General features: G+C 42.7%; 1 protein-coding gene across 1 annotated transcript in view; it reads left to right on the forward strand.

Moving 5' to 3' along the window:
- The window catches only part of ST6GALNAC5 (ST6 N-acetylgalactosaminide alpha-2,6-sialyltransferase 5), a 165,052-nt gene that overhangs the window by 139,695 nt on the left and 11,731 nt on the right, over positions 1 to 13,626 (forward strand). Inside the window, exons 3-4 of the mRNA XM_070405400.1 lie at positions 2,055 to 2,464; positions 11,399 to 11,506. Of these exons, the coding sequence (XP_070261501.1) occupies positions 2,055 to 2,464; positions 11,399 to 11,506 (518 nt within the window). The remainder of the gene's footprint in view (positions 1 to 2,054; positions 2,465 to 11,398; positions 11,507 to 13,626) is intronic.

The following is a 13,626-nucleotide window of genomic DNA, read 5'->3' on the forward strand; positions in this document are numbered from 1 at the left end:
GTACCTAGGAATAATTTTAACCAAGGAGGTAAAAGACCTGTGGTAAAAAAAAAAAAAAAATAGGAAACTGAAGAAAGAAATTGAGAAAGATACAAACAAGCGGAAGCATGTACTGTGTTCTTGGATAGGAAGAATTAACATTATTAAAGTAGCCATACTACCCAGCGAAATCTATAGATTCAATGTAATTCCTATTAAAATACCAGTAGCATATCTCACAGAACTAGAACTAATATTCCAAAAATTAGCAAAGCCTAGAGCCCGAGGTCAGTGCTAGGTCTCTTTCCCTCTTGCCTGATGCTCTCTGTCACCAATTTAAAAGAGAAAGGTAAGAATGAAAATGCTGATGAGTTAACAGCAGAAGGAATATGTCCTGGCATGAGAGTGAGGAGATGGGAGATGGGCAGCCTTCAGGGACAGAAAAGTGGCCTCCTGGTGCCACTGGAGGGTTGCAGCCACTTTACAGGCAAGGATACCAGACTCAGAGATGTTAAGAAATTTGCCCAAAGATGCAGAACTAGCAAGTAATGGAGTAACACTTTCAAACCCAGGTATTTCTGGATCCAAAGTTACCCCCAAATTGAAGAACAGACTATACCACAAATTGCTGTGACACTAGCTTTAATGCTCTTAATTCACCTTATTGAAGGTTAAGTGTTGATTGATATTCTTGGATGCTGTACAAATATGTTTCTCCAAAAGAAACATCTAAGCATAGTCTGGGAAAAGACATGTAAATTGTAATTCCTGAGATGCTATAATTTTGGAATGACATTTTGTCCCATTTTAAGGGTAGAGGGTGAGAAATTGAGTTGGTCCATCTTTAAAAATGTAGAGAGCCTGGAGCTCAGAGTCACAGACCTCACCCGGTGAACACAAGTGTGCCCTGTGGAAGCCCTGGCCATGTAGTGCCCAACAGCGACAGCTGCAATGGCAATGCTCATTTCAACCCCCCAAACCAATGATTTGCTTTCTGAACAACCTGTGTGCTAACACATTAAACGTTCCCCTGTTCGTGTTTAATGAGAAACATCTCTCAGTTGCTGTTTGAAGATAATGTAATTAGGGCCTGAGGCCAAGGCCAGTGAGTGCACAAGAAAATGACAATCAAGAAGGCTCGGAAGGAAAGTTGCATTGTTAGTTCTTCCCGGGAGCCTCAGCCCTTCTTCCCTGTTAGCTTTGAACAGGATGCACTGACTCCCTGTACAGTCTCAGGACATTGGATCCAATTTAGTGCAGCATAGAGTTAGACTTGCCTTTACCCAGGGAGTTTCCTGAGCCATAGCTCTGTCTTCAGAACCAGAGCACCTGAGGTCAGCCACCTCACTGCGAGGGGCTCACAGGATGGGTCCAGCCTAGTCTTCTCCACCTATTAGCCGTGGGACTTTGGCAAGCCACTAATCTCAAGTCTCCGTTTTTTTCATCTTTAACCGAGGATAGTTAATGCCCCCATGTCACCTTGATATCATTAAAATACAGTATTAGGTTGAGCCATTTGGAACAGCCACTGTTTGACCTGTAAAAATAGCAATTGCAGGTTGTTGAGCCTGATCCTTACCATAGGACCTGGTACAGTGATCGTTCAATAAGGGGTAGCTGCTATTGGGATTATCAGCCCAAATAGAGCACATTGCAGGCACTCAGTAAGTCAGTACTAATCACTTTGGATTGATAATTGACACGTGGGCTTATGCAATGGAGATTCTGCCATTGCACATTTATCATTCACTTGACATCTAATTCTTCTTAGGTGACAGGAACTATGCTGGGCATTAAGAATGAAATAGACGGGAAAAGCAGAATCCCTCCAGGTTCATACCTTCGTGAGGGACAGTGGGTCTGTAAAGGTCTGCAGTAAGTATAACAGGATGAGGAAAGGACTGTGCTAAAGTACTAGTAAAAGGGACTCTGTAGAGCACAGCCAGGCTCAGCACAAAGGAGAGAGTGGTTGCTTTGGCTAATATATTTTTGGATGGTCTCTCGATGCCAGGTACTGTTCTGAGCTTTTTTCCTATAATTGCCGCTGATGGTGTCCTTCTCCCCATGTCTTTCAGCCCCTGAAGATGCACTGCAGGGACTGTGCCCTGGTGACAAGCTCGGGACATCTGCTGCGCAGCCAGCAAGGCCCCCAGATCGACCAGACCGAGTGTGTCATCCGCATGAATGACGCCCCCACGCGCGGCTACGGGCGCGACGTGGGCAATCGCACCAGCCTGAGGGTCATCGCCCATTCCAGCATCCAGAGGATCCTCCGCAACCGCCACGACCTACTCAACGTGAGCCAAGGCACGGTGTTCATCTTCTGGGGCCCCAGCAGCTACATGCGGCGCGACGGCAAGGGCCAGGTGTACAACAACCTGCACCTGCTGAGCCAGGTGCTGCCCCGGCTGAAGGCCTTCATGATCACGCGCCACAAGATGCTGCAGTTCGATGAGCTCTTCAAGCGGGAGACTGGCAAAGACAGGTACAGAGGGCGGGGTTGGGGGGCCCTGCAGGGGCACGGGGGAGGGGAAGGAAATGTTGTCGCTGGCTGATTCACCCCAAGCAACTACTGTGGCCCCACTGCTCGTGCCATTGACAGAGCTCATCTGCAGGTCCTCCCGGAAACTGGGCTGCTCAAGCTGAATGTGTAAGGCAAAGTGAAATGAAGAAGTGAGACAGCTGTATGGATAAGTCAGGGCCAAGTCCGTGTTCGTGAGGAAGAGGCCACACAGCTGCTGGCTTACACTGGTAACGAGCGTGAGATAATAGCTTTACTGCATTTCATTTCATTTGTGTGAACACTGACCAAAAAGAAACATATGGGTTTGTTTTTTCTTTTCAAATGCAAGCATTTATTCAGTCGGCTGATATTTATTGAATACCTATTATTTCCCTGCACCAGGCACCAGAGATGGAGTAAAAAATGAGATAGATCTAGACCCTGCCTTCCTAGAATATAAAGCTTACAGGGCGGGTGAACATGCACCGAGAAGTGGCCAGTGTGCTGAGCATCAAGGAGGGGAAGAAGGTGGTGCTCTGACGAGCAGGACAGGATGCTTGCCCGAGTCTAGGGAAAGCTTTTCCCATTGTTCGTTACAACTCAGTAATGGGACATGAAGTCCCGGTAGTGAGTCACGGCAGGATTTTTTTTTTATGTAATGGAAAGAATGACATAGAACAGACACTATTAGCCTTCATCTCCCGAGTAAATAAGGCAAAGTATTGCTTCATTAAATAATATTGGTTTTGGTTTTAGACATATGTAGAAGGTTCTTTATGAAATGACAAAAATGTTCTAGGATTAGATAGTGGGATGATTGCACAACCTTGTGAATATACTAAAAACCACTGAATGCACACTTCAAAAAATGAAATGAAAACCACACATGCATACACACATATGTATACATGCTCAATCACGATGTAACATGTATTTCTCATTGTAGGTTAAAATGTTTTGAAAAGCACTGGTCTAGGAGATGCGGAATGAGGGAAAGGCTTTCTCAGAAAGGTGTATTTAAGCTGAGAACTAAGCCAATAATTACTTATCCAGGAAAAGAAGAACCTGGGAAGGGAAGAGAGAAACCTCCTTATGGGCACAGGAATCAGAGGTGGAAGAACCCTAATCCTAACTCTGACCTTAACCCTTAATTGGAGAAAAGTTCCCTAAAGCTGCTGGGGAGTGGGGGGATGGAGTGGGGAGCCATGGCCAGAGATGAGGCAGACATGCAGACTCATGAGCTGGCAAAATCTAGGTTTAAAAAAAAAGAGCAGCTAGGTATCAGAAGCAGCTGTGCGTTGTATTCCAAATACACAGCTGACCCTACCCCTCATTAGTTGTGTGTCCTTAGACATGTTAGCTAGTCTTTCAGTGACTTCACATGTGAAATGAACGTAGGGATTAGGCCTCAAAGGACTGGTCTAATAATTAATTTCCCTTGTTTCCTTAATTCCAAGCATGTACTTTTATAATTAACATACATTTAATCATGTAATTTACTCCCTCCCTTACAACTGTTGCTGACTTAATCTCATATCTTAAAACTAAAGAGATGTGATAAATAAACAATATAAAGTACTAAATCCACTGTTTGGCTAGTTTAGGCAGCTCATTTTTGGAGAACAAAACCAATTGTTCCCAAATTCTTTGCTTGGAAAAGCTTTCTTTTTATTTATTTATTTATTTATTTATTATTTTTTATTTTTTTATTAAATCTTTATTGTTCAGATTATTACATTTGTTCCTCTTTTTTCCCCCCATAACTTCCCTCTACCCAGTTCCCACCCCACCCTCCTCCCTCACTCCCCACCCACTGTCCTCATCCATAGGTGCACGATTTTTGTCCAGTCTCTTACCGCATCCCCCACACCCCTTTCCCCCCCAAGAATAGTCAGTCCACTCCCTTTCTATCCCCCTGATTCTATTATAATCACCAGTTCATTCTGTTCATCAGATTATTCACTTGATTTTCAGATTCACTTGTTGATAGATGTGTATTTGTTGTTCAAAATTTGTATCTTTACCTTTTTCTTCTTCTTCCTCTTCTTAAAGGATACCTTTCAGCATTTCATATAATACTGATTTGGTGGTGATGAACTCCTTTAGCTTTTTCTTATCTGTGAAGCTCTTTATCTGACCTTCAATTCTGAATGATAGCTTTGCTGGATAAAGTAATCTTGGTTGTAGGTTCTTGGCATTCATCACTTTGAATATTTCTTACCACTCCCTTCTGGCCTGCAAAGTTTCTGTTGAGAAATCAGCTGACATTCATATGGGTACTCCCTTGTAGGTAACTGACTTTCTTTCTCTTGCTGCTTTTAAGGTTCTCTCTTTGTCTTTAGCTCTTGGCATTTTAATTATGATGTGTCGTGGTGTGGTCCTCTTTGGATTCCTTTTGTTTGGGGTTCTCTGCACTTCCTGGACTTGTAAGTCTATTTCTTGCACCAGGTAGGGGAAGTTTTCTGTCATTATTTCTTCAAATAGGTTTTCAATATCTTGCTCTCTCTCTTCTTCTGGCACCCCTATAATTCGGATGTTGGTATGCTTGAAGCTGTCCCAGAGGCTCCTTACACTATCTTCGTATTTTTGGATTCTTTTTTCATTTTGCTTTTCTGGTGGGGTGTTTTTTGCTTCTTCATATTTCAAATCGTTGACTTGATTCTTGCAATCCTCTAGTCTGCTGTTGGGAGTCTGTATAATATTCTTTATTTCAGTCAGTGTATGCTTAATTTCTAGTTGGTCCTTTATCACAACATCGAGGGTCTCATTAGATTTCTTGTAGATCTCATTAAGTTTATTGGCAGTTTCTAGAAAATTATTGAAAAACCTTAAAAGTGTGGTTTTGAACTCTATATCCAGTAGTTTGCTTTCCTCCATTTCTGTCATTTGTGTCCTTTTTCTTTGTCTCTGCATTTTTTATGCTTCCCTGTGTTGATACAGTGGTTTTCTGTGCTAAGTGTCCTCTAGGGCCCAGTGGTTCAGCCTCCTCAATTACCTGAGGAGGACACTCTTGGTGCACCCCCTTGTGGTCTTTGTGCACAGTCTTGTTGTAGTTAAGCCTTGATTGTTGTAGGTATCACTGGGAGGAATTGGCCTCCAGGCCAATTGGCTGTGAGAATCAGCTGTGTCTGCAGTGGGAGAACTTCTGTGCTGGAGACACCCCTCTGGGGCAAAACTTGTTTCAATGGGGCTTTGGTGCTCACTGAGTCTGCCCCCTGAGGGTGTTCTTTATGTTTCCACGGAGCTGCAAACTGGATGGTCCCACTCTGACCTCTGGACTTCCTGGCTCCTGGATCTCTAGGGAGGTGCTAATCTAGCCTTTGCCTGAGGCTATCCAGCAAAAGCCTCCCTGCAGGGCTTGGGCGGGGCAGGTCCCATGGGATCAACAGGGCGGGGCTAGCAGTTATGGCTGCTCTCAGTCCAGCCCTCAGAGGCTTTGCTTCTCAATGTCCCGGTAATCGCTGCAAGCCCCTTGGAGAGAAAGCTGCCCTGGAGTTCCGACCGAAGCCAGACAGTCCCCCTTCTCCCGTATGAGTCTGGGTCCCTAGAGACTCACCTGGAACTGGAGCTCAGAGCCTGAGACTCCCTCCCGATTGAAAACGACAACCGCGCCCTCAGCCGCCAGCCCTCTCCGCATGCACCTCCACACCTTAGTATTTTACTTCCGCACTGCGCCTCCTCTGAGTCTCGGTGTGCTTTTCTCTTTCCTTCTAGTTGTAGAATTTCCACTCAGCCAGCCTTCCTGTGGTTCTGAATGATGTCCTTTCCATCTTTTAGTTGTATTTTTGAAGTGGTTGTGCGAGGCAGCAATCTCTGGTGTTTACCTATGCCACCATCTTGGTTTCTCCCCTCTTTTTATTTATTTTTAATATGTTTTTATTGATTTCAGAGAAGAAGGGAGAGGGAGAGAGAGATAGAAACATCAATGATGAGAGAGAATCATTGATTGGCTGCCTCCTGCATGTCTCCTATTGGGGACTGAGCCCACTACCCAGGCATACACCCTGTCCAGGAATTAAACCGTGATCTCCTGGTTCATAGGTCAATGTTCAACCACTGAGCCACACTGACCAGGCAGAGCTTTCTTCTTAAATCCTGGAAACATTTTAACCATTGAGAGCTGGTCTAGGCAGGAGTGGGTGTGGCATCTGATTGAAAGAGAAGGGGAGCTGGCTGTTGGTACTGTGGCCTCCTTTCCTGGTTCAGCCCAACCAGCAGATCACATAGGTCATCGTCACAAGCTGCCATGAAATCCAGTCACTTATTGCCCTTTAAAAACCACAAATAAAAGAGAATGTCACTCATTTAAATGAGTTATTTAATCAAGAGAGCATTTTATAAGGGAAGAATAATAAGGGGAGTTATTTATAGTTTAATTTTTGACTGGTTAGAAAACTCAAAAGAAGTAGAAACAATCTTTTCAATAGAAAGCACGTCTCTCTTTTTAGTTTAATGGTTGTTGGCTAATTTTAAATATTTTTAAAACACTGCTGCAGTGTTTTCTATTTAGGATAATTACCCATTGCTATGGAACTTCTTAAGAAATCATTTTAAGTTGTAAATTTGGAGACTATTCATTCCACCCTTCACTTGGGTCTTTAGGAAATAATTTCACATCAAGACGTATCTCACTCACTAAATTCATCAAATTCTGGCCAGTGGAGCCTGTTGCTCAATAGGTCTATCTCCCAAGTGAGTCCAGCTGGAAGGAGGAAACCAAACTTTTGGATTGGCTATTGGGCCCCTCATATACAGACATTCATGTATGAGGCTCCATAGTCCATGTTCAGGAGAATCACACATATGATTTGCAGGATGCCAAAGTACATCGCAACTTCTAGAATCTCTGTACCTCTTACCTTTAGGAAACCATCTTAAAGAAAATAATATTGTATTGATTCAATATTCTCATGTGTCTATATTCTTAACCTGCAACTTACTCCAAGCTAACAGAACCAAGTCCAAAACAGCCCTTCAGAACATAACTACTGTAAACTAATACACAAAACATTTAGGGTCCCACAGCATTTCCTCTATGTATGCTTGTCTTGAAATCCAACAAAAATGTAGCATATATCAAAGATACACAAAGTATGGCATATATAATTTTGTCCATCTCATGATAGGACATTCACTTCAGGCTAATATTTTAAAGAAATAGAATAATTCAATAGATTTTGATTTATAGAAGTTTCACCCTACTTCAAAGTGGAGAAAAAAAATGACTCAGGAACAATCTGCAATTAAGAAGCATGGCAAATGAGATAGATGGCCAAGTGGTATTCTTTAACATTAGAAAGTAACTGTACTTGAAAATAACTTTATAATTGAATAAGGGTACATTAGGAAAATATGATTCAGAACCAATATTATAGTAATTAAATAAAGGAAGCATAAATGAAATAACTGCAGGAAGAATATTTCCATAGAGATTATAAATGAGATTCTGGTGGAGCAGAAAGGCCTTTAATTGTAATTTAGTGTGCACTATGGAATTATCGGCTCAGTGTGTTACTTCATCATATAAAAGAATATCTGATAATTTTCCCTAATAAGCACATGACAGCTCTTCATATTCCTTCATTACAGCTGATTAAATGTAAAAACAGTAGCTATTCCTTTGTTGCAAAAAAGAATTCAGATCTTTTTAAGAAAGACAGCACAAAGCAGTTGCATTTCTATAGCATGTGATCCCAAAAGGCTATTATTTAGAAAGTCTGGGGAATTTTAAGTGGCACTTTAAACAATTCTTTAGTTTCTTTAGTCTTCCACTTGGTATTCTTCCCATTTTTACCCACAAAACCTTTCTCTGTAAGCCATATTCTCCTGTATTTCAGGCTGTAGCTTATGATCACTACTACAACACACAAAGAAAGCCAAAATCATGGAGTAACTTCTGCCATTTGGAAATACCCTCATGGTGTTTCGGACAACTCTAAAAGCATAGAGACATGGGTAGGCTTTCCAGATCTGGGCTCTGCTCCTCCCAGCTATTCACTCACCTGTTTGAGCCTAGAACACCTGGCCATCCATCCCATTGTCACAGCCACGTAGGTGAAGACAGGATCTAATTTGAGGCAAGGAACTTCCTTCCCTTCTCCCTTCCAGTTTAGTCATTTCTGCTCTATCCCACTTCCTTCATTCCCAAAGGTCTGATGAAATATCCCTGGTGAGAAGACACGGGATTGTTAATACACACATAAGCTAGAGGCTCTAGAATGTTGTAATTACTGCCCTGACTTCTGATGGTGGCTCCTACCCAAGAGTGAGTAGCAGAGTGTTGGAAGGATATCCGTTTCCTTGTGCTTGCTAAAACGCACTGAAGGGATGCTGAATTATTTAGTCCATTTGCTCCAACCTAGCAACCCAGAGAGGAAGAAGGGATCTCCATGTATCAACACATCAGACTGGGTACTTTTTAAATATGGTGTCTCTTATTTAGTCCTCAAAAGAGCCCAGGAAGAGGGAGCTTCCCATGCCGGCTTTGCAGGTAGGAAATCAAGGCCCAGGGACCAGCAATAATCTGCCTCAGGTCGTTCAGCGGGTTAGTGACAGAAGCTGGTAAGATACAAACTCATGGTGTCCTCATCTCTAGGAGCTTTTCAATGTATTTCCCGGGCTCTTAATGGGTCAGGATACAATGGAACGGAAAACAAAAAATGAGTAAAGGCATTAAGCACCAGAACGTTGAAGCCATGAATTCAAGAATGACTAAATCACTCATTCCTGTCAGGTATTTGACAAAAGAAAGGACTTTTTAAAATGCCCTTTTTTTGTTCTTCATGTGAAATGGAAATAATGCAACCTGCTTAACAAAAATCCTTCCTTCTGAAAGAGGGGTGGCACACAGTGCAAGTAGAAAAGCTTTCCTGCAGTCCTGTTATTCACATCACATGTGGGCTGGGGCTGGGCAGAGTCAGGCAGTCTGACCTTGGGGATAGGTGTTTGAAGCTGGCTGATGAGGCATGCCATAAGCACTGGGCGGGGGAACGGGGAGTAAGAGTGCAACCCCAAAGAATTGAATTACTGTCCACAGCAGCATAGTGTAGTAGAGCGAGTCATTCTTACAGGTCAAATTAGACTTTGATGTTGTATCTCCACAGTTATCCTTAGGCTTGGCACGTAGTTGGAGCTCAGTACTGATGTTTGAGTGGATAAGTGAATAAATGTTGGAATGCACAGACTCATTCCTTCACCTTTGTCAATTTTTGGTCTTCTAATAAAAATTTCCAGAGCGCTCTGAATATTCTGAGGTAAAATAAAGCAAATCTTGTTTAAACATAAGCATTGCTTTGGTCCCCTTCCTCTGGTCATTAGCCCCTCTCAAATGAATGTACAGCAGATCCTCAAATAGGATCGTTTTGCTCAAGATGCTTTGTCATAATGTTCATGAGGAGGAAAATCAATTCCCAGCCAGAGTCCCTGTGTGTGTGTGGAGTTTGCACGTTTTCCCCATGTCTGTGTGTGTTTTCTCCGGATGTTCCAGGTTCCTCCCACATCCCAAAGATGTGCCTGGGAAGTGAACTGGTGTGTCTACATTGTCCCAGTCTGGGTGTGTGGGGGTGGGGGTGGGAGTGTGCCCTGTGATGGAAGGGCGTCCTGTCGAGAGTGGGTCCCACCTTGTGCCCTGAGCTACTAAGATAGGTTCCGGCCAACCACGACCCTGAACTGGAATAAATGAAGTTGGAAACTATTCATTTTACTTTTTTATTAATATTTCTTAAATGTATGTATATCTCACATTTATTTCAATGTTTAACATTTGAACTGTTTGGGGTCTTTATTTAGATGTTTGGTGATGTTCCTGTTACTAGAAATATGCCATCGGAACTCTTATTTGTATCAATTAGCCTATGGAAAAATTGGTTTTGTGATAAGTCATTGTGCTTAAAGTGGAAGTTTCCAAGAATCCATCTATGATGTTAAGTGAGAACTTACTGTGCTCCTTAGGAAAGACATTTAATCAAGATGTTGCCATTAGTCTAGTTGAAGACAAGCTTCAACTAGATCAGTGGTTCTCAACCTTCCTAATGCCACGACCCTTTAATACAGTTCCTCATGTTGTAGTGACCCCCAACCATAAAATTATTTTCGTTGCTACTTCATAACTGTAATGTTGCTACTGTTATGAATCGTAATGTAAATATCTGATATGCAGGATGTATTTAGGTGAAAGGGTGTCAGGTACTTGACAAAAGAAAGGACTTTTTAAAATGCCCTTTTTTTGTTCTTCATGTGAAACGGAAATAATGCAACCTGCTTAACAAAAATCCTTCCTTCTAAAAGAGGGGTGGCACACAGTGCAAGTAGAAAAGCTTTTCTGAAGTCCTGTTATTCACATCACATGTGGGCTGGGGCTGGGTAGAGTCAGACAGTCTGACCTTGGGGATAAGGGTCGTTCGACCCCCAAAGGGGTCTCGACCCACGGGTTAAGAACCGCTGAACTAGATGGTTTGAAAGAACAATCAATTAATAGACACATGTGCGTTTAATTGGATGTAATGAGCTCTTTATTATCCACACCGCTTGATGAACAAGGAATATTTCTGGTTAGTCAAGTATTCTAGTTAATAAAGAGTTGACACAAGGGGGTTATCATCTGACAGGAAATTGAGTTGTGGCAATATGCACTTGAGCACTGAAACATTGACCATCATCTTTGATGATGAGGAAGTCCCTTGAGCATCCTTTAGTGTCACAAGTCTACCATGATGGCTCATCATCATTTATGATTGTACCGTGGAACCTGGTGGTGTTGGTGGAGCTATCTCTTGAGTAAAAAGCTCCAGTTATTTACCAAACGGAGAGAGGGTGTGTGTGTGTTCACAGTCAGCTTTGCTCCAGAAAGGGTCTAAGATGGTGGTGGGTATAATGATTATCTTACCAGTCTGCAGACTGAACTGCTGTTGCTTCCAGGAAGATCTCCAACACCTGGCTCAGCACTGGCTGGTTCACAATGACCATCGCACTGGAGCTCTGCGACAGGATCAACGTGTACGGCATGGTGCCCCCGGACTTCTGCAGGTAGGATCGATCCTGCAAGTGTAATTCACCAGCAGTGTCGTGCGGGGTTTATAAACATCTGATTCCAAATGTCAACCACAAAACATGTCTGTCTTCTTGAAGCAATTAATTAACATGTCCCAAGTGCTGGTTCTAGAAAAACAAACAGCATTTAATGATGTGATATAAAATATTGAAAGTTTTTGTTTGTACTGCTGGAGAATTAATCCATCTTGTGGGCTTCATTTATCCTCTGAATATTTATCAACCCAAAGTAATGCAGTAATTGGCATAATATTCACGATGAGCAAGCATTAAGAAATATTAGTTTGATTCTCATTTGAAAGGACTGTGGTAATTTTTAATGAATTAAAGAGGGCAATTTCTTTGACGGCAATGCCTGTTTTCTAAAATTAAAAGATTCCTTTGAGCCTCCTTCCCTCACCACTGAGTCACCTCGGTTTGTGCTTCTAAGGCCAGAGCACAGGCATAATTATTTTGATGTATTACTTTACCGGGAACATACACACATCTCTGTTGCTACCATAAGTTACTGCCTTGCAGGTGCCCAGGCAGAATTTGCTTTCCTAACAGATGCGCTGATTTGCGTAAGCTCGACTGAAAACTCATCTGTAATTTAAAGTTGTTATGCCTATAAATTCAGAAAGTGCCCTTGAATTTAGGAATGCCTGACAGCAGCACATGGACAATGCTGATCTTCAAATGCTAAAACCTGGGGTGAGGAATGTTTTAAAGTTGTTCAGTAAAATGTATGCTTGCTCCACATGTATGACACCTAACAACTTCTCAAAAGGCCATGGCCTTTACACAAAATATACAATTTGGAGGTTTGAGGCAAGAATAAGAAAAGGGTATTTAGTCATGCTTGACCACTTTTTTCCCACACTTTTGAACCCCAAAACCCAACAGCAACAGTCATCATTTATATGTAAGGGTCAGGTCATGGAAGAGAACGAAACGTGTGGGCAGAGCAGGCCTTTGTTATGTGCCTGGACTCACTCATCCCTGAGGGTTACATAACGTGGTAAGGAAGAGTGTAGGGTCCAGAGCCTGGCCACTTACTAACCTAGCGTGACCTTGAGCACGTTGCTCAGTCTTTCAGTGTCTCAGCTTCCTCACATAAAGAGTGGAGGTGTTGGTAATAATTGACTCTACCCCATAGGGTTGCAGGTGGATTAAATAAGTTAATACACATAAAGTGCTTGGATCAGGGGCTAGTACATGGCAAAAGTTAGCTTGGATTCTCACCCAGTTCCTCATCACTTAATTCACTGGCCTTGTTTCCCTGTTTAACTATCTATGTGCAAAAAGTAGGTAGGATGGTGTAAGAAAGCAAACTGTCTCCTCAAACCAACAGGCTACAAAGACAATGGGAGCAGTCCTTATGGGCATGCAGAGAGCTGTCAAAGTCCATGGTTATATGGCAGAAATAATTATGTAATATTGCCAGTAGGAACCACAGAGAAAACGCATGAATAAATTGACATGTTAATGACTGAGAGTGTTCAAAGAAATATTCCATTTATTTTGGAAAACAAATGAAAGGCAAGTTAGCCTGTCATTTCTCTCAGAGTTAGTTCATTAAGACTTCTTTACGTAGATGCCAACAATTTATGGAATGATACCAGCAAGGAAGTCAGATATTGTCCATGCTCCACAGGCTGCCAGAGCTCTGGGTTTCTGTCACTCAGCCTCCATCTGTCCCGGTAGTTATTCTCCCAAGATGCTTTCAGGAAGAACTCTTCCAGCCTGGCCATTGTCTCAGTGGTTGATCATCAACTCTTGCACCAAGAGGTCACCAGTTCAATTCCTGGTCAGGGCACATGCCTGGGTTGTGAGCTCAATCCCCAGTAGGGGGTGTGCAGGGGGCAGCCGATCCATATTTCTCTCTCTCACCAATGTTTCTCTCTCATTATCCCTCTCCCTTCCTCTCTCTCTAAAAATCAATAAAAACATAGGGGGGGGGGGACCCTCTTCCAACGGATCCCTGTGCCCAGCGCCCTGTCATAGCAAGTGGAAAATTGTGCTGGGTGTCCCCTAGAGGTGAGGGCTAGGCTAGAGAAGGCATCCTGCTCAGTCATAATGCCTGTTTACGAAGGTGGGAAGAGAAGGACCAGGAG

This window comes from Myotis yumanensis, unplaced genomic scaffold (genome assembly GCF_028538775.1).
Source record: "Myotis yumanensis isolate MYYU_CA2020_CCGP unplaced genomic scaffold, mMyoYum1.0.hap1 SCAF_2, whole genome shotgun sequence".
Taxonomy (NCBI): domain Eukaryota; kingdom Metazoa; phylum Chordata; class Mammalia; order Chiroptera; family Vespertilionidae; genus Myotis; species Myotis yumanensis.